The 15,416-nt window shown below is 44.2% G+C and overlaps 1 protein-coding gene across 1 annotated transcript in view; it reads right to left on the reverse strand.

Annotated features, from left to right (window-relative positions):
* Positions 1-4,622: 4,622 nt before the first annotated feature.
* Positions 4,623-15,416, reverse strand: part of LOC132874725 (zinc finger protein 271-like) — a 59,559-nt gene continuing 48,765 nt past the window's right edge. Inside the window, exons 4-6 of the mRNA XM_060911097.1 lie at positions 14,725-14,792; positions 14,376-14,554; positions 4,623-6,734 (exon numbers count right to left, since the gene is read on the reverse strand). Of these exons, the coding sequence (XP_060767080.1) occupies positions 4,906-6,734; positions 14,376-14,554; positions 14,725-14,792 (2,076 nt within the window). The 3' untranslated portion in view covers positions 4,623-4,905. The remainder of the gene's footprint in view (positions 6,735-14,375; positions 14,555-14,724; positions 14,793-15,416) is intronic.

The raw sequence follows: 15,416 nt of genomic DNA on the forward strand, positions 1-15,416 counted from the left end.
AGGAATGTTAGCTAAATAGAACAAAGGATTAGCTCTGTGGCTAATGTGTGCTTTGTGTAGGTATCGGTGGGCAGATGCTAACGACTAGCCACTCTGGCAATGCTTAAACAAAATGGCGGTCAGTGCCTAGGTGTCGTATCACAGGTAACTCAATGAGGGAGGTAACAAAATGGCGTCGGAAAAATGGCGCCTGCAGGCCTAGTCGAGAACACAAGCCTACGAGCTAGCGTATCACCCTGAGGTAGCTAGCAATAAATTGCTAAGGAGAATCCGACCACGCTACAGCTGGATCCAAACACTGCACTTAACAACAATTTCCAACAGACTATCTAGGCAAAGAACTCAACGAGAGAGAGAGAGAGAGAGAGAGTGTGTATGTGTGTGTATAATAGGTGTTGGATGGAGAGAGAGCTAGGCCTTGTAGCGGTCTAGCCTCGGAGATTAAAATAACAAACTTGTCGCTGCGCTGCTAATCAGATAGGGGAGCTAGCAATGGAGTTAAGGAAAGATATCATGCAAGATACCCTGTCTAACAAGTTCAAAGAAAAAAAAAAAAAACAGAACCAAAACAAACAATAAAAACAAACAAACACCTTTCGTGTCTGAGCGGGTATGCTAAATAGCTCAAAGCTTAAACATGACCCTAACAACCATCTGAATAAGCTACAAATTAAAAATTTGCCCAAGTGCCTACTCAATGCGATGGAAGTTCTTTCTCCGATGTCCGCGCTGAGGGTCGCAGTCCGAGGAGAGGAGGTTAGCGGCGCGTTGCGTCCAACCGCGGCTAACGAAACAGGGAGATGGAGGCCTAGCTGGCCCACGGTGCTTCAGGAGGAACCTCCGGTGATGCGTCGACGAGAAAAAGCTGAGAGGAGCGAAGCTGTCCGCAAATGCCTCTTAGCGTGGAAAACTACTTAACTGTAGTTAAACTTTGCAAAGGTTTAGAATCAAAACCACTATATCGCTGAAACTTAGCGGGTCGTTCAAAAGTTCGGCCGAAACTAATTTGAACAGGCTGTTCTCAGACAATAGCGGTTAGTCTCAACACTGTAGGCGAGCGTGCCTACAGTCCGTCCGACCACTCCAGTAGTCAGAACATGAGAGGACGAATCGAGGCGCTCTCGATACAGTTAAAGCAGTTCCACTTTACATCACATCCGGGTGGAGCGCGCAAGGAATTGTGGGATCGTTATAGGGGGCGCTGGCGAGTTACCAACATTACTCATAGTCATAGTTTTGGATACTTATCAAATTGTCTAGTTTCAAATTAATAGTTTGATATTTTTGCCTGATATTTTCAATTTTGCCATTGAAAAAAAAACTTCATTAAGCCATCGCTACTACATATTGAAGGTTTGCATGTTTCTGTGGTGGTCTTATTCCTAGTTAATTTTGCTAAAGTATTCCATCAAAATTTAAGATTATTTTTGTTATCTTCTATTATGGTGGAGAGAAACATTGAACAAGCAGCATTAGAAGCTTGTCTCTGGAGTTCCAGTGGCTCTCATTCCATGCTAATTGGAATACTATCAATTTTGTTTGACACCATTTTCTAATTTTACATGTATTTTGTATGTTTTAAGGTGCATGTGTGATTGTTATACCAAGGTGCTAGGTTTTTTTTTTCCTCCTGAATTATTTTAAGTGGAGCTACATTATCTAAAGTAAGGCAGAATGTTGACTCGAAGCATTCAGTTGTCTGATCAAGTTCTGCGAGGTCTAATGGGGATCCAATCATAGTTGATAACTGGGAAACTACTGATAAAACTTTATGCAGTAGTTGCTGTGAATGTACTTTTGATGTGATGGTGTGCAGGGTGCATATATTATTGGTAAGACATTTCAAAAAAGATGAGGTCATGGTCTGAGGGAGCATCAGACTGTGGAAGTATGACTATATTTTCTATATTTAATACAAATGCAAGTGCTAGATTGAGAGTGTGACCACTAGGAATCATACAAAAACCTGAACAAAAACAGGGTTAGGTCCTATGACATTCTGATTCACCCCTACTGAATCTAGAATGGACACGGATGCTGTTCTCAGAGTCTTCCAGGTGATTTAAACAAATAATGTCTCTAACAATTAATCTGTTGTCTAAAGATACAACCAGGTTTGAGAAATTCGGCAAATTCAGAAAGAACTTCAGAATTTAAACCACGGGTCTGTAAATAATTAGCTGAATCAACTGCATAGATTTTTTTTTTTAGCTACATACATTAGGATAAAGAACTTCAAGCAGAGTGAATTTTTGTTCAGGTTTTTGTACAATTCCTAGATTATTATAAACAACTTTGATGCCTTCTCCTCAACCAGTGAGACGAGCTTCATTTAAGTGCTCCGTACTCATTTGGTTTGATCGACATTTCCATTAAACATTAAAATCCTGATCAGAAATAATTCCATGAACAATTAGTCTCATGCTGCAGTACTACACTGATAAGAGTTACAGTTAAATCATTATTTGTATGGTGGTAATTAATGACTACTTAAGAGCAAAAGAAAACAGTCTCATTTTAAACATCACTATAAGGTTACAGATTTTAAAACAGTCATAGAACACTGGTCTACAACCAAAATGCTTCTGAAATAAATATAGTCAAACTTTCCTAATTCTGGATCACTGAGAACGAAAATGAAACTTAAAATTGTTCATTGGCTCGTTTTCAAGATTGGCTCTATGAATAAATCTATGAGTGGGTTTGGATAGTACAACCCCGATTCCAAAAAAGTTGGGACAAGGCCATGTTTACCACTGTGAGACATCCCCTTTTCTCTTTACAACAGTCTGGAAACGTCTGGGGACTGAGGAGACAAGTTGCTCAAGTTTAGGGATAGGAATGTTAACCCATTCTTGTCTAATGTAGGATTCTAGTTGCTCAACTGTCTTAGGTCTTTTTTGTCGTATCTTCCGTTTTATGATGCGACAAATGTTTTCTATGGGTGAAAGATCTGGACTGCAGGCTGGCCAGTTCAGTACCCAGACCCTTCTTCTACGCAGCCATGATGCTGTAATTGATGCAGTATGTGGTTTGGCATTGTCATGTTGGAAAATGCAAGGTCTTCCCTGAAAGAGACGCCGTCTGGATGGGAGCATATGTTGCTCTAGAACCTGGATATACCTTTCAGCATTTATGGTGTCTTTCCAGATGTGTAAGCTGCCCATGCCACACACACTAATGCAACCCCATACCATCAGAGATGCAGGCTTCTGAACTGAGCACAGATAACAACTTGGGTCGTCCTTCTCCTCTTTAGTCCGAATGACACGGCGTCCGTGATTTCCATAAAGAACTTCAAATTTTGATTCGTCTGACCACAGAACAGTTTTCCACTTTGTCGCAGTCCATTTTAAATGAGCCTTGGCCCAGAGAAGACGTCTGCGTTTCTGGATCATGTTTCGATACGGCCTCTTCTTTGAACTATAGAGTTTTAGCTGGCAGCGGCGGATGGCACGGTGAATTGTGTTCACAGATAATGTTCTCTGGAAATATTCCTGAGCCCATTTTGTGATTTCCAATACAGAAGCATGCCTGTATGTGATGCAGTGCCGTCTAAGGGTCTGAAGATCACGGGCACCCAGTATGGTTTTCCGGCCTTGACCCTTACGCACAGAGATTCTTCCAGATTCTCTGAATCTTTTGATGATATTATGCACTGTAGATGATGATATGTTCAAACTCTTTGCAATTTCACACTGTCAAACTCCTTTCTGATATTGCTCCACTATTTGTCGGTGCAGAATTAGGGGGATTTGTGATCCTCTTCCCATCTTTACTTCTGAGAGCCGCTGCCACTCCAAGATGCTCTTTTTATACCCAGTCATGTTAATGACCTATTGCCAATTGACCTAATGAGTTGCAATTTGGTCCTCCAGCTGTTCCTTTTTTGTACCTTTAACTTTTCCAGCCTCTTATTGCCCCTGTCCCAACTTTTCTGAGATGTGTTGCTGTCATGAATTTTCAAATGAGCCAATATTTGGCATGAAATTTCAAAATGTCTCACTTTCGACATTGGATATGTTGTCTATGTTCTATTGTGAATACAATATCAGTTTTTGAGATTTGTAAAGTATTGCATTCTGATTTTATTTACAATTTGTACTTTGTCCCAACATTTTTGGCAAAACAATGAATGATGCAATCTGAAGCCGGTATTGCATCATACATGACATTAGGTTATTCCTGGAAGTCACTGATGATGCATTCATAAATCAACTGACATCACTGCTGAACAAACGGTCTTATATCAGCTCAAAAAAAAAATTCATACAGTGCTATGCACTCGAGATCAAGTCTTTGCTTGACAAGAGATGCTCCGTTTCATGAATACAAGAGACAAGCTGCCAAAAAATAAATAAAAACCCATTGCGTACACAGAGAATAAGGACTAAACCTATTCAGTACTTATACATAATTGGTTTTTGCAATTTGGTTCATAATACATTTTATTTATATAAACTTTTTGCTGATTTTCTAGTGTTACATAAAGAGATCAAGTGAAATATCATGTAAACCGACCATAAACACATGAAGAGACCTAGTTTTACAATTTATATTTAAAACATTACGATCTATACAATGTACACAAGTATAAAATTTAAAATCTTAAATATCTTGGAAGCCATAGCCAATCAGCTGATTTACTGTCACTTATAATTCAACACACCAAATTTCATAATAGCCAATTTCATCTCTGAAGCAGACAACTTCTGAAAAATTGTTGACCAGTGTAACATGAACAATAAAGTTCAAAGTACAGGTCATTTTCAGTCAAAACTGTAATAACCATATTTAATTTGACAACTTTAAATCATGCAGTGTCTCTGACTTGGTGCACTTGAAGGTCTTAAATGTAACTAAACAAGCAAACATCTTTCCACACTGTGAGCAGTGATGCGGCTTCTATCCTGAGTGAATGCGCTGGTGTGTTTGGAGATCACACTGACGAGTAAAACTCTTTCCACACTGTGAGCAGTGATACGGCTTCTCTCCTGTGTGAATGCGCTGGTGTGTTTGGAGATTACTCTGGTGAGTAAAACTCTTCCCACACTGAGAGCAGCGATACGGCTTCTCTCCTGTGTGAATGCGCTGGTGTGTTTGGAGATTACTCTGGTGAGTAAAACTCTTCCCACACTGTGAGCAGTGATACGGCTTCTCTCCTGTGTGAATGCGCTGGTGTGTTTGGAGAGCACACTGCTGAGTAAAACTCTTCCCACACCGTGAGCAGTGATACGGCTTCTCTCCTGTGTGAATGCGCTGGTGTGTTTGGAGATTACTCTGGTGAGTAAAACTCTTCCCACACTGTGAGCAGTGATACGGCTTCTCTCCTGTGTGAATGCGCTGGTGTGTTTGGAGATCACACTGCTGAGTAAAACTCTTCCCACACTGTGAGCAGTGATACGGCTTCTCTCCTGTGTGAATGCGCTGGTGTGTTTGGAGAGCACACTGCTGAGTAAAACTCTTCCCACACTGTGAGCAGTGATACGGCTTCTCTCCTGTGTGAATGCGCTGGTGTGTTTGGAGATGACTCTGACTAGTAAAACTCTTCCCACACTGTGAGCAGTGATACGGCTTCTCTCCTGTGTGAATGCGCTGGTGTGTTTGGAGATGACTCTGCTGAGTAAAACTCTTCCCACACTGTGAGCAGTGAAACGGCTTCTCTCCTGTGTGAATGCGCTGGTGTGTTTGGAGATCACTCTGACTAGTAAAACTCTTCCCACACTGTGAGCAGTGAAACAGCTTCTCTCCTGTGTGAATGCGCTGGTGTCGCTGGAGATGACTCTGACGAGTAAAACTCTTCCCACACTGTGAGCAGTGATACGGCTTCTCTCCTGTGTGAATGCGCTGGTGTCGTTGGAGATGACTCTGACGAGTAAAACTCTTCTCACACTGTGAGCAGTGATACGGCTTCACTCCTGTGTGAATGCGCTGGTGTGTTTGGAGATGACTCTGCTGAGTAAAACTCTTCCCACACTGTGAGCAGTGATGCGGCTTCTCTCCTGTGTGAATGCGCTGGTGTGTTTGGAGAGCACTCTGATGAGTAAAACTCTTCCCACACTGTGAGCAGTGATAAAGCTTCTCTCCTGTGTGAATGCGCTGGTGTGTTTGGAGAGCACTCTGACTCGTAAAACTCTTTCCACATTGTGAGCAGTGATATGGCTTCTCTCCTGTGTGAATGCGCTGGTGTCGTTGGAGATGACTCTGACGAGTAAAACTCTTCCCACACTGTGAGCAGTGATGCGGCTTCTCTCCTGTGTGAATGCGTTGGTGTGTTTGGAGATTACTCTGCTGAGTAAAACTCTTCCCACACTGTGAGCAGTGATACGGCTTCTCTTCTGTGTGAATGCGCTGGTGTTGTTGGAGAGCACTCTGGTAAGTAAAATTCCTACCACACTGTGAGCAGTGATGTGGATCTCCTCCTGTGTGAATGCGCTGGTGTGTCTTGAGTGCATTCTGATAACGAAAACTCTTTCCACAATCTGAGCAGTGGTGAAGTTCCTTCTGTATATCATTATGGGAAGTATCAGAATGGATAATATCAGTTGATGTTGGTTGACAACTGGAGCATTTGGAGGGGATCTGAAGCTTATATTTAATCTCTCCTGATTCTCGCAGTCTCACGTACTCTTCATAGTGGCATCTCTGGATATGCTTCTCGAGGTAAATTTGAGATGCATCGGAACGAGGGCATGTGGAGCATGAAAAGACTTGCAGCAGAGCGTTCTTTACTTCTGGAGAAATGAAAGGACAAAAATAACAAATTGAACATGAAATGCAACAAGATTATAAAATATAACAAACTAACCCAATGTAAGGAGTGTTTTTACTGAAAATCAAGATTCTACATGAATTAAGACTGAGACAAAAACAAAAAGGTTGCGGACTAAGATATAGCAGCCTCTAGCTTGGAATACTGGGAGATTCAATAAGGTCCTGGAACAGCAGCTATGCACAGCATTGGCCATAGCCCCGTGGGTCTGAGCGACCAAAGGAGAGTTGTTGGTTCCTGTTGGACATCATGTCAAGTCTAGGTAATGGCAAGCCTAGCCTTATTTACATCTCATCCAGGATTGAGAAGGAAACTCAGCCCTCACATTCAAGGTTCTGAAAGATCCAAAAATGGGCCTTATTTATCAAACTGGATATGGATAGATTTATTTGCAAATAGTTTCTAGCAGCATTTACACAAGCAAATATGTATTTTCTATCTGGATTTTTTATATGGATTAGGTTGTCAAGTTTAAAAACACTTATTAATTTCAATTACACACAAATTTCATGAAATTAAGTTTTGTGGGATTTTGTGAAGCCCCATGATTCATATTAATGTAATTGATGAAAGCAAGCCAACATCCATAAATTAAGACATATAACAATAGTCATTTAAATTAAATGTAGGCGTATAAAAAAAAAAAAAGGGAGACACTGCATCGGTTCAGTTGGCATTCAAGTAGGTCTGCAGCAGTAGGAATTTCCTTACTGCAGTATTTGAAGAATGCCATGGTGTGGTTTATAGTAATAAAGCAGTCAAACCTCCATGTGTTTAATTGTTCATTAATTCAATTGGACGCTATTTGCTCCTTAACATGTAGAAGTTCTTCAGCTGCAAGAGTTTAAAGCGCATATCCAGGACCAATTTCATTTTTTTTATATGAAAGTATGTCCCTTTACACACTCACCCAGAAGGGTAATTTTGTCCAAGGCCATCTGTCGACAGCAGAAAAAAATAAAATAAAATGTCTCATCTCGTCTCGTCCGCTTATCCGGGGCCGCGGAGGCAGCAGCCTGAGCATGGAAGCCCAAACTTCCCTTTCCTCAGACACCTCGGCCAGCTCCTCAGGAAGAACACCGAGGCGTTCCCAGGCCAGCCGAGAGACATAGTCCCTCCAGCGTGTCCTGGGTCTTGCCCGGGGCCTCCTCCCGGGGGGACATGCCTGGAACACCTCCCCAGGGAGGCGTCCAGGAGGCATCCGAAAGAGATGCCCAAGCCACCTCAGCGGATTCCTCTCGATGTGGAGGAGCAGCGGCTCTACTCCGAGCTCCTCCGGAGTGACTGTGCTTCTCACCCTCTCTCTAAGGGAGTGCCCAGCCACCCTGCGAAGGAAACTCATTTCGGCCGCTTGTATCCGCGATCTTGTTCTTTCGGTCATTACCCAAAGCTCATGACCATAGGTGAGAGTCGGAACGTAGCTCGACCGGTAAATCGAGAGCTTCGCCTTTTGGCTCAGCTCCTCCTTCACCACAACGGACCGGTAAAGTGACCGCATCACTGCGGAGGCTGCACCGATCCGCCTGTTGATGTCACGCTCCATCCTTTCCTCACTCGTGAACAAGATCCCGAGATACTTAAACTCCTCCATTTGAGGCAGGACTTCACCACCAACCTGGAGAGGGCAAGCCACCCTTTTCCAGTCGAAAACCATGGCCTCGGACTTGGAGGTGCTGATTCTCATCCCAGCCGCTTCACACTCGACTGCAAACCGCCCCAGTGAATGCTGAAGGTCCTGGTTTGAAGAAGCCAACAGGACAACATCATCCGCAAAAAGCAGAGATGAAATCCTGTGGTTCCCAAACAGGATTCCTTCCAGCCCCTGGCTGCGCCTAGAAATTCTGTCCATAAAAATTATGAACAGAACCGGTGACAAAGGGCAGCCCTGCCGGAGTTCAACATGCACTGGGAACAGGTCTGACTTACTGCCGGCAATGCCAACCAGACTCCTGATCCGTTCATACAGGGACCGGACAGCCCTTAGCAAAGAGCCCCGAACCCCATACTCCCGAAGCACCCCCCACAGAATACCACGAGGGACACGGTCGAATGCCTTCTCCAGATCCACAAAGCACATGTGGACTGGTTGGGCAAACTCCCATGAACCCTCGAGCACCCTATGAAGGGTATAGAGCTAGTCCAGTGTTCCGCGACCAGGATGAAAACCGCATTGTTCCTCCTGGATCCGAGGTTCGACTATTGGCCGAACTCTCCTCTCCAGTACCCTGGAGTAAACCTTCCCAGGGAGGCTGAGAAGTATGATTCCCCTATAATTGGAGCACACTCTCCAGTCCCCTTTCTTAAAAAGAGGGACCACCACCCCAGTCTGCCACTCCAGAGTCACTGTCCCCGACCGCCACACGATGTTGCAGAGGTGTGTCAGCCAAAACAGCCCCACAATATCCAGAGACTTGAGATACTTGGGGCGGATCTCATCCACCCCCGGTGACTTGCCACCGAGGAGCTTGCAAACCACCTCAGTGACTTTGGCTTGGGTAATGGACTAGTCCACCTCTGCGTCATCAGCCTCCGCTTCCTCAATGGAAGACATGACGGTGGGATTGAGGAGATCCTCGAAGTATTCCTTCCACCGCCCGACAATGTCCCCAGTCAAGGTCAACAGCTCCCCACCTGCACCGTAAACAGTGTTGGCAGAGTACTGCTTCCCCCTTCTGAGGCGCCGGACGATTTACCAGAATTTCTTCGAGGCCGACCGATAGTCCTCCTCCATGGCCTCACTGAACTCCTCCCAGTTTCGAGTTTTTGTCTCCGCAACTGCCCGAGCTGTGGCACGCCTGGACTGCCGATACCCATCAGCTGCCTCAGGAGTCCCGGAGGCCAACATGGCCCGATAGGACTCCTTCTTCAGCTTGATGGCATCCCTTACTTCCGGCGTCCACCACCGGGTTCGGGGATTGCCGCCACAACAAGCACCGGAGACCTTGCAGCCACAACTCCGAACAGCCGCATCTACAGTGGAGGTATAGAACATGGTCCACTCAGACTCAATGTCCCCCGCTTCCCTCGGAAGCTGGGAGAAGCTCTCCCGGAGGTGGGAGTTAAAGACCTCCCTGACAGAGTGCTCAGCCAGATGTTCCCAGCAGACCCTCACCATACATTTGGGCCTGCCAGGTCTGTCCAGCTGGTGGTGATCAGACGACAGCTCAGCTCCTCTGTTCACCCGAGTGTCCAAGACACAGGGCCGAGGATCAGATGAAACGACAACAAAGTTGATCATTGACCTCCGACCTAAGTTGTCCTGGTGCCACGTGCACTTATGGACACCCCTATGCTCGAACATGGTGTTCGTTATGAACAAACCGTGACTAGCACAGAAGTCCAATAACAAAACACCACTCGGGTTCAGATCGGGGAGGCCATTCCTCCCAATCATGCTCCTCCAGGTGTCACTGTCGTCGCCCACGTGAGCACTGAAGTCCCCCTGTAGAACAATGGAGTCCCCAGTCTGAGCACCTCTCAGTACCTCTCCCAGGGACTCCAAGAAGGCCAGATACTCTATACTGCTATTCGGCCTGTAGGCACAAACAGCAGCAAGAGGCCTCTCCCTGATCCGAAGGCGCAGAGAGGTGACCCTCTCATTCACTGGGGTAAACTCCAACACATGGCGGCTGAGCTGGGGAGCTATAAGCAAGCCCACACCAGCCTGCTACCGCTCACCATGGGCGACTCCAGAGAAGTGGAGAGTCCAGCCCCTCTTGAGGAGCTGGGTTCCGGAGCCCAAGCTGTGCGTGGAGGTGAGCCCGACTATCTCTAGCCGGTACCTCTCAACCTCCCGCACAAGCTCAGGCTCTTTCCCCCCCCACTGAAGTGACATTCCATGTCCCAACAGCTCGCCGCTGTGTTCAGGGATCAGGTCGTCGAGGCCCCTGCCTTCGACTGCCACCCAATCCACACCGCACCGGCCCCCTACGGCTACCTCTGTGGGTGGTGAACCCACAGGAGGTCGGGCCCACGTCACCACTTCGGGCTGAGCCCGGCTGGGCCCCGTGGGCAAAGGCCCGGCCACCAAGCACTCGCATACGAGTCCCAACCCCGGGCCTGACTCCAGGGTGGGGCCCCGGCTGCGCCATACCGGGCGACGTCATGGTCCTTGATCTATTATTATCCATAAGGGTTTTGGTGAACTGCTCTTGGTCTGGCCTGTCACCTAGGACCTGTCTTCCTTGGGAGACCCTAACAGAGGCATAATGCCCCCAACAACATAACTCCTAGGATCATTCAAGCACACAAACACCTCCATCGCAATAAGGTGTCAGTTCTAGGAGGGAGAAAAAATAAAATGCATCTGGAAAAATCCCAAGGGAGTCTGGAGCCAGATTCGTGACGTTACTTGTGGAAGCGCCAGCAGGCTGCGAGAGCTTGCATGGTTTCAGTGCACAGTCTGTGCGAGTGTGTGTGCCTCGCACAAAGCGCTCCCATTTCTCTCTCCTTGTCAGGTCTTTTGGAAAACGATGAATACTAATCCCATCATGATTGGTGTTGCTACAACCTCCTACGATACATCTGTTAACCATTTCAATAATTATGTGATAACACTGAAGAAATTTGCAGAAAACCACCAGGTCATTTTCTCATAAACCAGCGCTGACGTAGGATTCAGAGGGAGGCATCCCACACGCGACGTCACAAAAATCCAAATGCCAAGTTTTTTCCAGAGGCGGACCATTTCACCTCAAATGGCTTGATTTCAACTGAATTTTTCTGGTCTTGCGCAAGGTAAAATAAGTGCACAAAATGCAAAATGTTACAGATATTTGACCATAGTTTAATATAAAATAGGAGAATTACATTGATCTTGCTCCTGAATTTACCCGTGATATGCACTTTAAGGAGCTAAAATTTAACATACTTAAAATGATAAGTTCTCCATGGTATGACTCTTGCGGAATTATTGAATTCCATAAAAATACTAAAATTGTTATTGCTTGTTAAATTGCTTGATAATATAACCATCACATATGCTCCTGAAATGAAATGTGTTGCAATTGATTTTTATAATGGTTGATGGGTTTGACTGACATCTGCATTATCCAATTAACAACTTCGCTTGGTTCAGACACACTGCATGTGTGTTTTCAACTAACTTTTTTCCAGCCAGCTGGTTATATTGCACTGAAGGTATTATAATGACACCCCCCCAGTGTTTCTGTAATATGGGGAGGTCTGACATTATCCTATATTATGTGTTTGCTGTGACAGGGCATCCCCCCCCGGATTTCTCCCTAATTTAGCCATGGCCAATTCCCACCCATCAGACTCCTCTCCAGTATCACATAACAGCTACCAACCAGGGAGGGCTATCATGCACTTCCTCCAAGACAAGAAACACCAGTTGACGACGTTTTACTCATACAATATCAGGGGGCTGCAAAGCACACTCGGACGAAAGCCCAATCCACTTACTTCCTATTAAATGTGCTCTCACACACCCATGGCTGGCCAGTGTAACTGACAGGGCAGAGAAGAGAGAGCATGCCATCTCTCCCTCCCGGAGAGCCCAGACAATTTTGCTCTCTTGAGCTCCCAACCACAGATGATTGTGGCGTCATCAGGATTTAAAAGTGGCAATATCTGGATGATGACTGGGACAACACTTTTCTGCTGTGCCACTAGGGATCCACAGGGCATGCATTTTACGCTACTTCTGGTTAAACTGGGCATGATGAATAAAACAACAATATCTTGTGGTTTACTATATACAGTGGTGCTTGAAAGTTTGTAAACCCTTTAGAATTTTCTATATTTCTGCATAAATATGACCTAAAACATCATCAGATTTTCACACAAGTCCTAAAAGTAGATAAAGAGAACCCAGTTAAACAAATGAGACAAAATATTATACTTGGCCATTTATTTATTGAGGAAAGTGATCCAATATTACATATCTGTGAGTGGCAAAAGTATGTGAACCTCTAGGATTAGCAGTTAATTTGAAGGTGAAATTAGAGTCAGGTGTTTTCAATCAATGGGATGACAATCAGGTGTGAGTGGGCACCCTGTTTTATTTAAAAAAAGAGGGATCTATTAAAGCGTGATCTTCAAAGCATGTTTGTGGAAGTGCATCATGGCATGAACATAGGAGGTTTCTGAGGACCTCAGAAAAAGCGTTGTTGATGCTCATCAGGCTGGAAAAGGTTACAAAACCATCGCTAAAGAGTTTGGACTCCACCAATCCACAGTCAGACAGATTGTGTACAAATGGAGGAAATTCAAGACCGTTGTTACCCTCCCCAGGAGTGGTCGACCAACAAAGATCACTCCAAGAGCAAGGCGTGTAATAGTCGGCAAGGTCACAAAGGACCCCAGAGTAACTTCTAAGCAACTGAAGGCCTCTCTCACATCGGCTAATGTTACTGTTCATGAGTCCACCATCAGAAGAACACTGAACAACAATGGTGTGCATGGTACGGCTGCAAGGAGAAAGCCACTGCTCTCCAAAAAGAACATTGCTGCTTATCTGCAGTTTGCTAAAGATCATGTGGACAAGCCAGAAAGCTATTGGAAAAATGTTTTCTGGATGGATGAGACCAAAATAGAACTTTCTGGTTTAAATGAGAAGCGTTATGTTTGGAGAAAGGAAAACACTGCATTCCAGCATAAGAAACTTATCCCATCTGTGAAACATGGTGGTGGTAGTATCATGGTTTGGGCCTGTTTTGATGCACCTGGGCCAGGACAGCTTGCCATCATTGATGGAACTATGAATTCTGAATTATACCAATGAATTCTAAAGGAAAATGTCAGGACATCTGTCCATGAACTGAATCTCAAGAGAAGGTGGTTCATGCAGCAAGACAAGGACCCTAAGCACACAAGTCATTCTACCAAAGAATGGTTAAAGAAGAATAAAGTTCATGTTTTGGAATGGCCAAGTCAAAGTCCTGACCTTAATCCAATGGAAATGTTGTGGAACTGCTCGCTTCAGGCCCTTCATATGAGGAAACCCACCAACATCCCAGAGTTGAAGCTGTTCTGTACGGAGGAACGGGCTAAAATTCCTCTAAGCCGGTGTGCAGGACTGATCAACAGTTACCGGAAACGTTTAGTTGCAGTTATTGCTGCACAAGGGGGACACACCAGATACTGAAAGCAAAGGTTCACATATTTTTGCCACTCACAGATATGTAATATTGGATCATTTTCCTCAATAAATAAATGACCAAGTATAATATTTTTGTCTCATTTGTTTAACTGGGTTCTCTTTATCTACTTTTAGGACTTGTGTGAAAATCTGATGATGTTTTAGGTCATATTTATGCAGAAATATAGAAAATTCTAAAGGGTTCACAAACTTTCAAGCACCACTGTAGTCAGTTTCACAATAGCAAGATATGCAGTGGGCGGACTTCACGTGTCTCAAAGGAAGCTGATAGACTTCACCCTCTCTGGTTGGTCACGGTCATATGATCGAGAAGACCTACCTGGTTGGTGGAACAGGTCAAAATGAGTTCTCTGGGGAATGCTCTAAATATTGCAGACTGCATTGTACAACAGCTTTCATCCCAGAAACACTGGTAGGCTCAGAAACGTCACGAAATGATGCAGAAAATAACCTCTATAACCTCTTAGACAAAAGTAACACCTTGCTGTGTGGTTGTTCCTGTAGGTGCAGGACTAAGTTCTTTGGTGTACTCCTCTTCATACCACACCAAGAGCTCCTGTCCTGGGTTAATCGATCGACAGCAACGATACAGAATTCCCCCTTGATACTCAAACGCCACAAGATTCTGTTCTTCTTCATTACGGGCACAATTCACATACCTAAAAGAGTGAGGCAACGTTTCAGAAAAAGGTAAAAAATCAGATCAGAGTTACAGACTTGGAGAAAGCATGGTAGAGATATCAATGACATGAAGATAAAGTTCTTCCAACAAATGAGGAGCTGTAAAATCAAATCACTAAAACAACCCAACAGCTGGTGTACTGCTCACCTCATCCAATTCACATGCGTCTCTCTTTTGGCATCGATGTATTCTTCACACTGCATGCTCCTGTATACCTGTAGAAAAATACCACATTTACATTTTTTTTTTACACGAAATCAAAATATGGCTTTAAATGGGGGTTTACAGAAACAAGAACAATGGCTCATGCCAATATTATTAAGCCTCATGAAGGCTGAATTAAAGGTTTTTGACTGTATCGTAAGATTCACAAAACAGCTGACAAGCTCCGAGATGAATTTAGTAACTATAGGAAAATGCAGGCAAGGCTTTATCAGAATTTAGGCAAAGGAAAGGTTTCTCATAAAAGGCTTTACTTCTGACATGGCAAAGCTGTGCTGTGAATCAGACCTCTCTGATAAATATCTGTCCCTTGTGTTTTGGTCTCTAAACAGACAGCTACAAAAATACACAACTTTAAAAGTCAGTTCTGTCTCTAAATGGGTTTTATATAAAATATTTTTGATCTGCACAAGTAATATTTATTTGGGCGCCAATGTTGTTTTAGTTCAGTGTAGCAGTGTTCATCTTTAATTTAAATGATTTAAGTTTACTTTTAGTCTTGTGTCCTGAAAATAGTAGCTACATTTTAGTTTTTTTTTTTTTTGGTCAAGATTTCATCAATGGAACTCAATTTTAATTTTAGTCCATCAATGTTTTAATCATAATTTCCTCAGATA

Source organism: Neoarius graeffei, chromosome 27, assembly GCF_027579695.1.
Source record: "Neoarius graeffei isolate fNeoGra1 chromosome 27, fNeoGra1.pri, whole genome shotgun sequence".
NCBI classification, from domain to species: Eukaryota; Metazoa; Chordata; class Actinopteri; order Siluriformes; family Ariidae; genus Neoarius; species Neoarius graeffei.